Below are 16,963 nucleotides of genomic sequence, written 5' to 3' on the forward strand. Positions count from 1 at the left end.
ATAACATAGTTATCGGGTCTGTAATTACTTATGTCATGTTTGTCACTATTTTTGAGGATATGTACTATTTTTCAAAGTTGCTGTTTTTTTTGTCAATGTTAATGAAATAATCATTGAAAGCGGTAGCAGTATCAGTGTCAGAATCCATTTTACAATGTAGCATCATGTTGCGTATGCATTTAAATGTAATAAGACGTATTTTTTGCCTTTGTTTTACCGGGCAAAGAATGAATAACCTCCCCTGTACATTTAACAATATGGTTCTTTGTATTGAATTGTTCACCTAAGTAATTAGGTGTTGTTTACATCGTCACTGTTTTAGCCTTTCGTTTCCTTTTAATTGTGCCAATTCGCCGTAATTTCCCGGGAACACTATTGACTGTTCTCCCTCCAACACCGTCAGAATTTTGGTTTTTGAATATGATAGCCTATTTTAAAAAGGAAAACTTCTGGGGGGCATAAATTGATTGGTTCAGATCTTGCATTTCATGTAAGGCTGATATTTGGCATTATAGATGTAAGATTAAATCATTCTGTTGAGAAATTGTTTTATTGAATGATCCTGCACACTCCTATTTCCTCATGCAGCCCGCCTCTGAAGGTATGTATCTAAAAATGGGCAGTTATTTATTTGCAGTGGAATTGAAGAATTATTTAGGTACTTTTTATTATAATTTTTCATGGGTTCTGCTTTCTGGGGTGTGATTAAAAACAATGTAATTATATGTCTTTCTTTTACAATGTATAAAAGCAGTGCTCATTTCTGTCTTTTCTTAGCTTTACGGGAGGACGTTTTGATGGAGATAGCAAAAAACCTCGGTCCTGAATGGAAGGAACTAGCTACTTCCCTCGGTTTCAGCACGGAAGAAATAAGCAGCATGGAGAATGGTGCACCTAGTGATGTATCGTTCCTCGTGCTCAAAACATGGAATTCCCGCTACAGTGGGATTGTGGATCAATTTGGGAAGCTATGCGATGAACTAGCAAATATCGGCAGAGATGACCTCGTATCGCTATTGCTACACCAGACAGGTATTGGTGAATTCACGATACATAACAGAAGCTATCTACATGCTCCTGGAAATAAAAAAGAGCACCAGTAACGTGTATATTGACCAAAACTTTTGCACAATCCTCTAACCATCACTACTAGGTGAACATGTCCGAGATCAAATGATTACAAAAACAAAAAGAAAATTCCAAGGGCTGGTCAAAACCGTCTGAAACAGTTAATACTGCTCTCTAAAGGCAAAAGATTGAAAACCTATCTGAGGGATGAAAACCACACCAATGAAATTGCCTTCTTCTTCCCTTTTACTGCGATTTGCACTCTTTTGGAGGAATTCTCACTCTTTCGAGATTTATTTTACTCTTTTGGAACAGATTTACGTTTGTTTGTAATTGTCGGTTAAGAACACCGATATAACAAAGAATCTTTATATGTAATAGCCTTTGTGCATCTTTTGCAACCATGGAACCAAGAACTCAACCTGTTACACATTCACCAACATTGTTCAATTTTATTGGATCCATGAATCTATTACCAAACTTTCATTCTTTTCAGAATTACACCAGGAGGTGTTGATCTGGACATCTGCAGAACTTGGAACCGAGTGGAAGGAGCTGGCTCTCATGCTTGGCTTCAGCGCAGGAGAAATCTGCAGAAACAAAAGAGACCACGTGGGTGACAACAGCATTCACTCCTTGGTCATGCTGAAGAAATGGAGACAAGGCGTAGATATGACAAAAGATCAACTTGGACGTCTGTGCAATGCACTGACAGACGTTGGCAAGGAGCGTCTAGTGCGTCGACTGCAACATTATCGAGGTATAACAATTAAGAAATTAATATGGTGAGGGGCTGGGGTCATTCTAATGTGAACGCCCCTCATTGTTATATAAACGATTTTTACTGAACGTAAAGGAGAAGGCTCGCCTCGATCTAGTCAACAACTATTGACAACAACAGTAGTCACATTAGGGGGGAGCAGCAGATTCCTATATTTAAAGTAAATGTTGACTCCAGCATGCTTCAAGAGAATTGTTGATGGTGACATTATACATGTTTCATCCTAAACATACATGTATATTTAGAGTATTCAAATATTTAAGTAAATGAAGTAGAAATGACTGTTGAAGTATCCAGTTCAAGATTGGAATGGCTATCCGCTTGCTGGCCAAAATCTTTAGAACGATGGTGTCAGCACAAATATTTTTTCTTCTGTTCAGTGGTCAGTGGAGACAAGTGGCTTGAAATTGCCAGCTTTATCAGAGAGGATGAATGGGTTAAGTTGGCTGGTGTACTTGGCTTCAGCTCAGAAGAAATCGACACCATCAAGACAGATACCTCTGGTGACTGGAAATATCAGTGCTGCAGCATGCTTGACAAATGGAATCATCGCCAAAGCATGAATGAAGATCAGTGCATGGACAAGCTGTGTGCTGCATTGACAGATATCGGTAGAAAGGGTCTGGCAGTACTACTGCAGCAGCATTGTCGAGGTAACTACAAGAATTTTGGTGTGATATCAACTTTTGGTAGGGACAACAGAAGACCTAGTAAATTTAACACAGTGTTTTAGTGTTTTGTCACCGTTTTCACGAAGAGACAAACTGGCCCAAAAGGCTTTTTCTTTGCAAATATCTCTCTTCGGCAGAGTTTGAATAGGATATACGATGCCACCTTGGTGTTTTCATTTTTCTGCCAAATCTGCTGAGTCAGCGAAATGACGATGCAATTCGACTAAATCACATATTTCGTTTTCACGATTCCACAGATGTAACGTAAGCAAGAAATCAAATCACAGGCAAAAGCTCGTTTTACTTTTTCCACGAACGACTAATTGGCACCGAAAATGAATCCAACTGTAAGAATTTGGCACCTTTCACGTTCTATGGCAAAAGCCCGTACCGGTACTGTGTGCGCCGTTTCACGAACAGACATAAAGTCACACAAATTTTAGCAATTTCACGTACTGAGAAGCGTGCCCGTTTCCAAAATAAGTAGTTTAAATTGACTCCTATGGGTTTTAATTGTGCAGTTGTCTTTGAAAGTGAAAAAGTTTAAGTGAAAAAATGCTAAGTCCTAAATGCTAAATGATTGAAAAAGAGACCAATTTAAAATATCATTTTCTCAAAACCTAGGAATTACTCACCGATGAGACTTTCGTCTCTTCGTGAAAACTGAACTGATAAGTTTCCACAGGTTTAAACTGGGATACTATGTAAGATTAATGCACGGAATTCGAAAGGATATTGAATATTTCAAGACAGACCACAAACACCAGCCCTTACAGGCTTTGTGGACCGTCATAATTTGACACTGGTGTCTGGTTTGGGTAATGGAGAAAGGCTTTCGCTGTGTAAGCTTGTTTAAGGCTGCTGTCTTTCCTAAACAGAACTATTTGGCAGTTCCATTCATAGGAAATAGGTATCAGAGTTTTCAAAGGCCCATGAGAGTAAAAACTACTGTAGATTAAAGATCAGTGCCATTCTAGCCTTAGGTATAATTAAAACACGCCCAAGTATTGCGGTCCTATAATCCAAGACGGACACAGGACTTAGCTGTCGTTGGTAGAAAGGTGATAGGCTTTGTTACCGGAACGGAAGATGTTTGCACAGTGCGTTGAGAGTAGCATCAAATTGGATCAATCTATTGTCGTTACGTTAAGTATTGTAATCGATGTACTATTTCATTGATTTATATTACCTTTCACCGTACACTTCATTCCCTAAACTAATCTCTCATGAGAATCCCAAACCAGCCGTACTTGAGCCAATTAAAACAGCTTAACGGTGAATAACATTTCTACTCTGTCTTCTTTTTATCCCGCAAGAGAGCAATACCAAAACTAGGCATGTCCAATCAAAGCGAAATAACTCCTCAATCACATTGTTAAACTGGATATAAACTGATACAAAATTAATTATTATTTTTCTCTCTGAAAGACGTGGCACAAACCAGGGGGAGCAATCCAAAGACTGGAGGTAAGAATTATTTGTCTACGTGTAAACGTGTGTAAATTGTTTCAAGCAGTAGACAGTACATTGTTTAATTTAGAACAACACATTGTTATTTAAGCTGCACAATATTTTTTTTTAGTTGTTTTCTGTACATATACTTGTATGCGCCCTAAATTGTCCATGAAAATATGTTCCACACTCATTGTTACAGGATATTGAACATCACAATCAGCCATTTAAGACTTCTAGAGAATAAACAAAATGTAAATTCACCATATTATTTGAACTGAAGTACATTTTCACCGCCTTTTCCTATACTTTTTATTTTAGAAACTTGTCATACAAATTTAGATGTCATTGCTCAACGGCTCCATTGTACTGACCGGGAGAAGCTGGCCCTTGTCCTTGGGTTTAGCACGGAAGATACTGACTTAATTAGGGAACTCTACCTCCACGAATTCCAACGTTCATGTTTCAACTGTCAATGTTCCATTGCAGACGGAAAACCGCGTGCTTCATGCTCTCAGCTTTTAACACATTCAGAAAAGTCAATTCAATTTAAATTGAGCAGAAAATAATGTTCAATTTGTCTTTACGCTAACTACGCGATGCGTAACCCAAAAAATGTTTCCGTTGCCTTTCCGTTACGTCCATTTTAGTAACACTTGATGCAAGATTGGGTGCCATTGCTCAACGCCTCCATTGTACTGACCAGGAGAAGCTGGCCCTCGTCCTTGGATTTAGTGCGGAAGATGTTAACCTACTTAAAGAATTCTACCCTCACGAACTGCATAGTTTATATCTCGACCGTCAATTTACGGAAGGCCAACCTGTCTACTTCCGCTACAGACTGAAAACTGCGTGCTACAACATGCTCCTGATATGGAAACACCGCCACAGCGTCAGTGGAGGCAAACTGCTGGAAAAGCTGGGAGAGGTATTGAATGAAATCGGCAAACGTCACCTTGCAATTCTACTTCCGCTTCGTCCAGGTAATGAAACGAGGATATAAAAATATAGACAGTATCAAGGACTCCCCTTCAGCTAACTGTTTCTGCTGATGTTGGGAGTGCTTTCGAACTGTAAAGAAAGAGAGACCTTCACAATAATCATTAAAAGATGACAAGAAAATGAACAGTTTCTAGCAGTTCAGAGAACTGTTGGATCAATAAAATCGATAAAGTGTCTTGTGTAGCTGATATCCGTAATGAGATTTTAACGAGCATGAAATGACACTGGTTCTTTAGTTTGTTTTAACCAACTCTATACATGTACATCCAGGCCTTGGGCCTTACTTTTTAATTCAGTGCTATTCACCCCCCATCTTCCCCCCCCCCCCCATCTCATAGTCCCCACTGGATTAGCCGCTGGTTTGAGCACGATAAAGATTGATTAAACAGGTACAGTAAGTCCATACGAAAGCCCTGGAGTGCTGACAACTCTATTTTTTTCAAAAAGTATAGTAAATCTTTTATAGTAATTTTTTTCAAATTTTATTTCATGGTATTTTCCAAGTTCCTTTTTATAAGACATTTTCATCAGTACGTTTGTTTGAGATATATAATCTCCAGTTTCCTCATGTAAGATCCATTAGTAGACAATACTTTGTATTTATGGAAACGTCGTTTTTGCGAGATATACTTTCCGAGTTTGTATTTAGGAGTCTGTTTTTCAGTTGATTTCATGGTAGGGTTTTTTTTTTTTGGTGAGAAATTAATCCAAACCCGATAAATGTATATTTTCAGAAAATCATATCATATAAAAAAAAAAGAAAATTCATCAAAAATGTGTCTCATGAAAACAATTTGATATCTCCTAAAATCGGACTTCAAAATATGGTACCTCACCTTTTGAAATATGTACTTGATGGTACTACAGAGCTTTCGTAAATCAGAGGGAGCCGGTTCACAGTTTCATTGTCAGGCGCTCACAGCCTAGAAACGCTGTATAGTAGCTCATGAATGGTTGTAAACACTTGACTTGGAAAACAATGTTAGACGGCATAGTCTGAGACCCCCCAATCTAAGTGGATCATTGTTCAGCAACAAAAGATCTCCATCCTCTGCCGTTTTCTGCAAGAGATTCGGCATCCTCCCGGCTCAGCTTTTCTGCATTTATATGTTTCAGAATTGATCTCTTCGATGTTGTTAGTGGACTTCCACATTTTCTTCTTCCACCTTCTGGCTTCCAGTCAAGGGAAGTTCTAGGGTATCATGTCGATGGCATTCTAAAAACGTGGCCAAGAAACCTCAGACGGCGGACTTTCACAGTGATGCTTAGTAGTTGCTGGTTTGTTCTCCCAAAGCTTCTTCATTAGTTGTTCTTGCTTGCCAATTTATATTGATAATTTTCCAAAGCCACCTCTGGCGGAATACTTCTAATTTGTGGGTGAGTCCTAGCCTGCTGTCATCTTTCATGTCTCGCAGGCATTGACCAAGGTGGCAACTGGAATTACTAAGGAGTTGTAAAGAACTATCTTGCTTTTTGAGCCTCCTGCAGACAGAGCCTGCCTTACCAGTATTGGAAATGCTGCTCTCAAAGTAGGTAAACCTACCCACCTCTTCTGAAACATTCATTATTTACTTGTATGGATTTTCCTCTTTCACTGACGGCGACCTTCGTCTTTCTGAACTGCTTCTGAACCCAACTTTAGCTGTATTAGTTGCAGATTGTTGTCGGTCTACATCTGCAGTGACCCTTACATTCACCAAGAAGGACAATGTCATCTGAAAATCCAGATCAGTCAAACGTGAAGCATCCATTACCAAGTATACATTCCTTTCTTGTTCAACCATGCCCTTCATACAGTCCCCTTTATCCTTTGCCCCTTTATCCAACCTTCAGCTTTCTTGACCTTTCCTTTTGTCCTCTAGCATTCGTCCATGCAGGTTGATTCTCAGTGTGCTTGTTTGTCCTGTCAACTTGTCATTTTGCCTTTGAGAAAACTTCTGCTAGGATCGAAACGACAGGCCCTCCTTGGTTAGAGATTCGTATTTTAGGTCATTGTAGTCAGCAAGCAGTTTGCAGCAGTTTTGTATTACATTCTTTGTAATTTTCAGTATCAGTTGTAGTTTGCCAATGAGTATGCAGTGGTCTGATCCAACATTTCCTAGCTTTAACATCGTACAATGAAGACTTCCATCTGTTATTAATGCAATAATTTGGTACAGGTCCTCCCACCTGGAGCCATGTCTTCTTATGAAAAAGGTTTATGTTGGAATAATGTATTCCCCAAGCTCATCTGTTGATATCACAGAATGAGTTAAGGCACACACGGTTGATAAGTCTTGATGGTTTGCATGGTGAAGAGGTATAATAGAAAGTAGGTTTGCGGTAGCACCATGGACGTATCTCTTTTGTGAGTACTTGTGGTTCTGAGTACCACTGGTTCTTTTCAGAACCGCAAATACTCACAAAAGAGTCCATGGTGCAAACCTACTTTCTATTGCACACACGGTTGTCATTATAAGCAATTGGCGTACCATTCGGCCAAAGTGTTTGCCCAAAACCCTGTCTCTCTCTTATCTGAGAATCGAACTCTCCAATGAGCTGTATTGCTTCATGTCGGGGAATATCATCAACGGCATTTTGGAGCTTGTCATAGAACTCGTGTTTCTAGTTATTGTCGACCGTTTCGGTTGGAGCGTGGATTTGAACCGCAGTTGCATTTGTGTGTCTACTGCAAAATCTGCCAGTGATAATCCGGTGATCTACTAGAGACCTACCAATGAGGGAGTTTTCGGCTTCTATACCGAGAATTATTCCAACTCCATGGGTATGTGTATCCTACCCAGAGTACAGGATGATCATGCTTCCTTCCTTATCGTGCCCATCTCATCTCGCTGATGCCAAGTATGTGAATGTGGTAGTTGTTCATTTCGTTGATAACGTGGTCTAGTCTTCATCACTGGAATAAAGTTTCCACATTCCTTGTGGCTGTAAGAGTTGTTTGATTGATTGATTTGATTGAACCCATCGAGCAATTAACTTCTTACCACTTTTGTCAACTCGTCACTCGTCGTCACTCCTGGAAGTGTGTCAACTTTCTCTTTTTCCGAGCTGTATTAATGTGTATGGGACTTATAAATCATAGTCTTGGGAGTAAGAAATTATGCCATTCTTGAAGGAAGAACTGCCGGTCACAGGAGGCTGAAGTTGACCAGGCCTATGCAAGGGAGGTTGAAACCACATGGCTTGCTCGATGACGCTAAAAAGGAAGATTAATGTTCCGGATGTGAAATGCAGTAGTTCCCGTCTTATGAGCCACTTCAGTAGTCCAACAGCACATGCCGAAATTAAGCTTAGGGTCTGCCCTGTCAGCGTGGTAGTGCACCGACTTGCCATCTCGTTTTGTTTTGAAATGACCTCGCTTTTTGAAAATAAGAAACTGGTTTATTGAATCATCTGAATAATTCAAACATCAGTGTCTAGAATGACAGTCCTTTATTTCGTCGGTTTGTCTATTTTATTTTCGCAGTGCTACCCTACAAGTGGCGTCATGAATCTAATGCCTATGTTGTGTTTCAGCGTCCATCCAAAACCATGTGCATTTCCGTTTAATGAAAACAGAATTTTCTCCGCAGTACTAATTAACGATGAAGTGTTGATGGAGATGGTGAGAAGACTCGGTCCTGGGTGGAAGGAATTGGTTACTTCCCTAGGAATCAGCAGCAAAGAAGTAGCCACCATGGAAGGAGATCAACCTAGTGATCAAACTCTCTGCATGCTTAAGGAATGGAATCATCTGCAAGGCCGGAATAACGATCACTTTGGAAAACTGTGCGACGTTTTAGCAAATATCGGCAGAGTTGATCTTATAGGTCCATTGCTGCATTATACAGGTTTGGACAAAAATTGATGACAAACAAAATAGTGCCTTAATTAAAACACTTCGAGGTAAATTGTGTCATTGTTACCTCCTGCATGTTACGTTGTCCAAATTATGGCCAAATCATATTTTGTTTTACAAAGGACTCCTAAATCACATTCTCCTTCCAGCTACCTGAGTAAATAACATGGAATCCTTCTCAGGCAAGCCTGTGTTTTTCATTTTGCGTGGTCAATCACAGAATTTCTTGTCCACGTGATACGTGGCAGTATAGGAGTTTGTGTACAAACATATGGGAGCAGCACTTTATGCACAAACATACCGGAGTTAGGTTTGGCCCCACCTTGTTTCAGTGACTACCCGGTTAGAAACTATAGAAGAAAAAGTGATATCTCTGGAAATTTTACCGGCCATATTGAGTCATTGACAAATTTTTGGGTATGTATATTGAGCACAAAATTAACTAATCCCGAAGGCATCAACGAATTGCTGGACATTAGAATGAAAAAGGTCATTGTTTAATTGCGTAGGTAGGACCGGCCACCAGAACACCATGACAGTTTGACAAGTTAAACAACATCTAACCTGTTTGTTCTGAAATTGTCCATAAATAACATCAAGAGAAAATAAAGTTGCGTTAACTTATCACCTCTGGCAATATTTTTCATTCATGTTTGACTATGTATGTATTACTTCAGTGCTTATTCTTTTCAGAACTTCACCAGGAAGTGTTGGACTGGACATCAGAAGAACTTGGAGCCGAGTGGATGGAGCTGGCTCTCATGCTTGGCTTTAGCGCGTCAGAAATCACTTATATATTGAAAGAAAACCTTGGGGATGACACAACTCACTCCTTGGTCATGCTCAAGAAATGGAAACAGTGTGTAGACATGACTAAAGATCAGCTTGGGCGTCTGTGCGATGCACTGAAAGACGTTGGCAAGGAGGATCTAGTGCGTCGACTGCAACACTATCGAGGTACTGGATCTATTAAAAATTAATAAGTTTAGGTGGCGTGTGGCTGGAGTCAGTCTAATGTTAAAATTTCCTCAATTTGTTGTTTCAACGATTTCAACTGAACATAAATGAGAGGGCTTTTCCCAACCCAGTCAAATGTAACTGACAAATACTCTAGCCACATATTTTTGGGGGAAACGCAGCAGATGTATAATCCCACATTGAAAACATAATGTGGCACAAGTAGTATAAAAGTCGATTGAAATTTCCAATTTCAGTAAATGTTTACCGGTACGTCAGCAACAAGACAATAGTTGATAATGGTGTTGTACATTCTCAGGCTTTGCTGACGGTTACATTCTATAAGCAAGAGCGTTGGGATGATTGAAGTCTTTTAATTTAAGATTAAAACTGCTAGTAGCTTTCTGGCCATAATCAATCGTTAGAACGATGGTGTTTTACAGCACACTAGTTCATTTTATCTGAATTAACTTCCGCGGCAATATCTTTCTGTTCAGTGGTCAGTGGAGACAAGTGGCATGACATTGCCAGCTTTATCGGAGAGGATGACTGGGTTAGGTTAGCTGGTGTACTTGACTTCAGCTCAGAAGAAATCGACACCATCAAGACAGATACCTCTGATGACTGGAAAGATCAATGCTGCAGCATGCTTGAAAAATGGAATCATCGCCAAAGCATGAATGAAGATCAATGCATAGAAAAGCTGTGTGCTGCATTGACAGATATCGGTAGAAAGGGTCTGGCAGTACTACTGCAGCAGCATTCTCATGGTAACTACCAGAATTGTTGTGTAATATAAACCGTTTCCATGGAAAGCATTGAGGTTCCCGAAAAATCAAGCCATTCAACTTTATACCGTTTTCTATATTCAACGACGTCTTAAGTAGGGGCCCTACTATTTATCGAAAATCAGTCATGTGCACCTTGATAAGGTACCACAGGTTCTGTGTTGGGCTGCTGTGTATGATTACTGCAAGGTAGGGGTGTAGTTTTTGTACACAAGTTCAATGTTGCAGTTTACAATATAAAATGGTACAACTGTTTCGTAGAGTTAACAGGCTTTGTTGACCGTTACAATTTGACAGCGTTATTCGATTTGGACATTGCAGAGACTTTTGCTGCGCCTGCCTATATGGAGCTGCAGGCATTCTGCAGCAAAATTGTTCTGCAGTTCCATTCACAGCATATAAGCAATAGAGTTTTCAAGGGCCCATGAGTGTAGAATCCACAGCAGATTCAAACTTAAAACTATTCTAGCATTCCTTTCAATTCAAACACGGCCAAATGTTGCGGCCCTACAATCTGTTTTTGTGATCAGCATTGAAATGGATCGATCTATTGTCGTTATATGAAGAATTGTAGTCGATGTACTATTGTCTTTGATTTTATAACCTTTCATCGTGTAGGCCTACTTCATTTCCCCAAACTGCTCTCAGTTAAACAGCTTGATGGCGAATAACATTTCTACTCTGTCCTCTTTTTATCCTGCAAGAGAACAATACCAAGACTGGGCATGTCCAATCACAGTGATACACCTCCTCAATATTGCTATAACAGGACATGAAATAATACTTATTATTTTTTTTTCTCTTTCAAAGACGAGACACAAATCAAGAGCAATTCAAAGACTAGGGGTAAGAATTATCTGTCCACTCTCTTAAATCATTCTTTTGTCACGAAGTAAATATAGTATTTGTTTAATTTAAAGGAAAACACTGTTATGTAAACTTCAAGATATTGTCTTTTCATATTTCCTGCATTTACAACTGTTTACGCCTGAAATTGTCAATAACAGTTTATTCCAAACTCTTTGCATTACGTAGAAATGTAGAAGATATTGAACATAACAATCAGCCATTTAAGACTTTCAGAGAAGACCAACACAATGTATATTCAACAGAAATTATTTTTCAGGTTGCATCAACGCCATACGCGTATTATGTGGAATCCGCATATTTTTCTCATACCCTTTTTCTCACCATTATCTATTTTAGTATCACTTAATAATGGATTACGTGCCCTTGCTGAATCCATCAAACCTGCTGACTGGGAGAAGCTGGCCCTTGTCCTTGGATTTGGCAAAGAAGATCTTTTCCAAATTGAGGAATTCTACCCTCACGACTTCCAAAGTTCATATTTCGACTTTGAATCTTTGGAAGACGAGCCTGTCTACTGTCGTTGCGGACCGGAACCCGCGTACAGCACGCTCTTGATATGGAAACACCGCCAAAGCGTTGGTGGAGATAAACTGCTGGAAAAGTTGGGAGAGGTATTGAACGAAATCGGCAAAAGTCACCTTGCAACTCTACTTCCGCTTCGTCCAGGTAATGAATTGTTGTTGTTCTTGTTTGTTGTTGTCGTAATGACATCAAGGTCTCCACAGAAGTGCCCTAGCCACTGCAGCTCTCAAGCCCGAAGAAACCTGTAGAGAGGAGACAATGAGAAGCAGTTACAGTTTTGGAGGTGGGAGGAAAACCCCGGAGGAATATTTTGGGTAAAACCCACAAATCAGGAAAGGACTGAAAACCCAATCCACGTGGTCCAGGGCGGGATATGTTGATTTGAAGACTTTAAATTTTTGGAGAAACGAAAACAATCACAACATGCAGTAACAGATGACGAGAAAATGAACATGAAATATGGTTCTACATTTTCGTCGAGATTTCGTTGTATACGTCCTATTACCGCAGTCGCTTCTGTACCAATTCCACTAATTTGTCCAAGCTGCTTCGTACAGTTTTAGTCTCTTAAAGTATGTTGAAAGTTTAGTTCTCTTAAAGAAACATTAAACGAAATCAAACCGTCAGAACTCAAAATAACCACATACACATATGCACATTTGTTATCCCCAACACTATTTTTGTCTTTTTGGGAATTTTTGGTAGTCGTTCAAAAGAATACGTGTAAACGAGTTTTTAAGAACTTTATAAATCATCTTCTGTAGCTGGTATCCATAGTAAGATTTTAAATGAACCATGAACGGAAATTCTCTTGGAACCATTTTTGTGTATGTCTTGTACCCTTCTTCTATGTATGATGACTATATGTACTAAACGTTTCAAATTAACGAATTATTTCCAAACTCGTGGGGGTGCTTTTGCCTCGATGTAAACACAGGAAGACACCGCTCAGTTCCCATATTTTCATATTCAAATTGTGAACAATGTGCTATTTGAAATCATTTTTCAGAAGAGGTTAATCATCAACTTATTGCGAAAGGAAATGAAATCTACTATGGCAGAGTTTTAAAAATGCAGAAATTCTTAGCACACAAATCAGTGCAACATTGAGGATTAGTGCCTTAAATGACATCATCGTTTTGATCATGAATATACAAACCAGAAAAACTCCCACATACGGGCTAAGGGAGCAGAACCATGATTAAAAATCAGGTCAATTGGAACTTGAGTGTGCAGTTTCAAGGAAATTAAGGAAACTTGTTAGCTTTTTGTTGGGGTCAAACGTCAAATATTAGAAATTTCGCTAACGATCGGGCCTTCAATTGTGACCACTTTGTGTGCGGGTTGCGTACACCGCAAAGGTCATGAACTTCCTTCTTTTTGCACTATAATGTAACTTTGAATCCAATTCTGAAACCAATAAAGGACGCCCTGGTGTATATTCTCAATAATCCTGATAGAAAGAAGGTGAGGGCAGCTCATTAATAGGTTTACAGTTGAGTCCAGAGGATGAGACCACAAAGGCTGCAACAAGCATGAGTACCGTACGTGGGCTTACACGTCATCATGCTCATGCACGTTTACTAGGGACTATTATGTTCGTATGGCCCATTGTGTCCGCAAACTTTTTCTGGCCCATTATGTCCGCCCCATTGTGTCCGCAGACCCGTTATGTCCGCCCAATTTTACGGAACCAAATACAAATGCTTGCTTGGCTCGCTTCTATTGACGTCAGGGAGAACAAAGGCGGGCATTGCAGGGCAAGTTTTGTATTCGGTTCGTTAAAATGGCCGCTAGTGGATTAAATGATCTCTATAAGCTGATTAAGGGCATTGGCAGTCAAGATTTGTTTTTATATACGTCCGTGCATCGTGGTAATACACCGATGCGTTTGTTTCTGAAAATGATCTTGGCGTTTTGATATACCAGACTGGCTTATTTAACCAGCTGATCAGCTCAAACACCAAATCAAGAATGGCAGTCCTTTATTTTGTCGGTATGTCTATTTTGTTTTAACTGTGCTACCCTACAAGTGCTATTATAGAACATGTTATGTTTTAGTGTCTACCTGAGAGCATGTGAATTTCCCTCTAATGAGAACAGAATTTTCTCCGCAGTACTAATTAACGATGAAGTGTTGATGGAGATGGTGAGAAGACTCGGTCCTGGGTGGAAGGAATTGGTTACTTCCCTTGGAATCAGCAGCAAAGAAATAGCCACCATGGAAGGAGATCAACCTAGTGATCAAGCTCTCTGCATGCTTAAGGAATGGAATCGTCTGCAAGGCCGGAATAACGATCACTTTGGAAAACTGTGCGACGTTTTAGCAAATATCGGCAGAGTTGATCTTATAGGTCCACTGCTGCATTATACAGGTTTGGACAAAAATTGATGACAAACAAAATAGTGCCTTTATAAGGAGGGGGCGTTGTCTTTAGAAATGGTAGCTGCCATATTGTAATTAATTGGTCTGTCGGCAAATTTTGGGCATATGTGTAATGAGCAAATAATTAATTATTCCTGGAGGCATTAAGCAACTGCTGAACATTAGTGTGAAAATGCCATAGTTCAAATGCGTAGGTAGATCCAAACCACCGGAACACAGTTTGGCAAGTAAAAAACCAATAGCTAGCCTGTTTGTTCTGATATTCTCGATAACTAACATCCAGAGAAAATGAAGTAGAGTTAACGTACCGCCTCTTACACGCTTTTGACACTATAGCCTCTGCAATAGATCCACTCAGAGACTTGGCAATATTTTTCATTCTTGCTTAATGTATGTATGACTTCATTGTTTATTCTTTTCAGAACTTCACCAGGAAGTGTTGGACTGGACATCAGAAGAAATCGGTCCCGAGTGGAAGGAGCTGGCTCTCATGCTCGGCTTCAGCGCAGCAGAAATCAATGACAACTTGAAAAAAAATACTGGCGATGACACAACTCACTCCTTGGTCATGCTCAAGCAATGGAGACAAGGCGTAGACATGACTAAAGATCAACTTGGACTTCTGTGCGATGCACTGACCGACGTTGGCAAGGAAAATCTAGTTCTTCAACTGCAACATTACCGAGGTATTGGATCCATTAAATAAATAACAATTAACACTAGAAATTAATAAATTAATATGGTGAGGGACTAGGCTCAGTCTCATGTGAAAATCCCCTCATTGTTATTGCAACTATTTCCACTGAACATAAAACTAGATGGCGCTCCCCAAACTAGTCGACTGTAAATGACGATGATATAGCCACTTATTGGGGAAAAATATTAGATGTATAATTCAATAATGCAAAACAATTTGTGGGGTAAGTAAAAGTTGAGAAAGATTGTTGATAATGGCTTTGTAGGCTTTCATTGTTAAGTCAGACCGCTTGTCTGATTAAAGTCTACACATGATTGCAATCGCTATCCGCATTGTGGCCGAAAGCAATCGTTGGAACGACTGCCTTAGACAGCAAAATATTGTTTATCAAAATTATCTTCCGTGGGAATTCTTTCTGTTCAGTGGTGAGTGGAGACAAGTGGCATGACATTGCCAGCTTTATCGGAGAGGATGACTGGGTTAAGTTAGCTGGTGTACTTGGCTTCAGCTCAGAAGAAATCGACACCATCAGGGCAGATACCCCAGGTGACTGGAAAGATCAATGCTGCAGCATGCTTGACAAATGGATTCATCGCCAAGGCACGAGTGAATACCAGTGCATAGAAAAGCTGTGTGCTGCGTTGACAGATATCGGTAGAAAGGGTCTAGCAATACTACTGCAGCAGCATAATCAAGGTAACGACCAGAACGTTGGAGTAATCAACTGTTTTCATGAAAATCATTGACTTTCTCTAAAAATTAAAGCATTCGATTTCGTACAATTCTCCGGTTTCAACGAACTCTGTAACCCCTGTATCAAAGATCAGTTACATGCACCATAAGTTACCACAGGTTATATGCTGGGCTATGATTACTGCAAGGTAGGATGTAGTTTTTGTATACCAGCTCAATGTTGTAGTTTACAAGTGTGACAGTGTTAACTGGTTTGAACATTGCAGAGGCTTTTGCTGTGTTTGTTTAACAAGGGCTTATGTCATTCTTTTAACAGAATTACTTTGCAGTTCCATTCATAATATATGAGCAACAGGGGAGTTTCAAAGGACCCATGAGTGTAAATTTCACAGCAGATTTAAATTTAATACCATTCCAGCATTCCTTGTAATTTAAACATGACCAAACATTGCGGCCCTACATGTATGATCCAAGGCGAGCACCGTATGTAACTGTTACACTGTTGTTGGTTGCAGCAGTTATATGCCTTGTTATCAGAACAGAACATGATTTAATTAAAAGTGCGTTGAGTAGCATCGAAATTGATCGATCTATTGTCGTTACATGAAGCATTTTAATCAATGTACTAAATTGCTCTCTTGTTAGAATCCCAGACCAGCTTGGTCGAAACAGCTTGATTGCGAAAAACTTTTCTACTCTGTCCTATTTTTAGTCCCGTAAGAGAGCAATGCCAAGACTGGGCGTGTCCAATCAAAGCGAAACATCTCAATTGCATTGTTATACTGTGCATGGAATGATACAAATTATTGTTCTTCCCTTTCGAAGATGAGGCACAAATCAAGGGGAGCAATCACAAGACCGGAGGTAAGAATTTCTTTCTACCAGAGTAAACTATTTCAAGCAGGCAATACTAAATAGTGTAATTTACAGAAAAACACCTTTTTGTAAACTTGAGAAAATTTGGATTTTGCTATTTGTCGTGCGTACATTTGTATACAACTGATATTGTCAATAACAAGCATATGTATTCGACACTTTTTTGTGTCAGATATGTAGCAATGTAGAGGATAATTAATTTCATTTTCAGCTTTGGATATGGGATAACACTTTATAGACTAAATGTAAAATACTGCATATATATGCTTTCGTAGCAACAACTACTACACCAGATGCACTGAAGGGAGACAACTAAGCATTTAGTTAGTCTGTAAAGTGTTAGCCCATATCCTCTACTGTTA

General features: G+C 39.5%; 1 protein-coding gene across 4 annotated transcripts in view; it reads left to right on the plus strand.

Annotated features, from left to right (window-relative positions):
- The window catches only part of LOC110990671 (uncharacterized), a 79,913-nt gene that overhangs the window by 40,868 nt on the left and 22,082 nt on the right, over positions 1-16,963 (plus strand). For 3 of the 4 annotated variants that reach the window (XM_087141964.1, XM_087141965.1, XM_087141967.1), the window contains exons 13-26: positions 778-1,032; positions 1,565-1,828; positions 2,230-2,502; positions 3,949-3,987; positions 4,623-4,955; positions 8,547-8,804; positions 9,506-9,769; positions 10,267-10,539; positions 11,368-11,403; positions 11,764-12,093; positions 14,067-14,324; positions 14,758-15,021; positions 15,456-15,728; positions 16,551-16,589. In XM_087141964.1, the coding sequence (XP_086998090.1) occupies positions 778-1,032; positions 1,565-1,828; positions 2,230-2,502; positions 3,949-3,987; positions 4,623-4,955; positions 8,547-8,804; positions 9,506-9,769; positions 10,267-10,539; positions 11,368-11,403; positions 11,764-12,093; positions 14,067-14,324; positions 14,758-15,021; positions 15,456-15,728; positions 16,551-16,589 (3,159 nt within the window). The remainder of the gene's footprint in view (positions 1-777; positions 1,033-1,564; positions 1,829-2,229; positions 2,503-3,948; positions 3,988-4,622; positions 4,956-8,546; positions 8,805-9,505; positions 9,770-10,266; positions 10,540-11,367; positions 11,404-11,763; positions 12,094-14,066; positions 14,325-14,757; positions 15,022-15,455; positions 15,729-16,550; positions 16,590-16,963) is intronic. The other variant, XM_087141966.1, reaches the window with a different exon arrangement.

The sequence above is a fragment of the Acanthaster planci genome, linkage group LG10, assembly GCF_054643075.1.
Source record: "Acanthaster planci isolate LZ-2023a linkage group LG10, COTS_SCS, whole genome shotgun sequence".
Taxonomy (NCBI): Eukaryota; Metazoa; Echinodermata; class Asteroidea; order Valvatida; family Acanthasteridae; genus Acanthaster; species Acanthaster planci.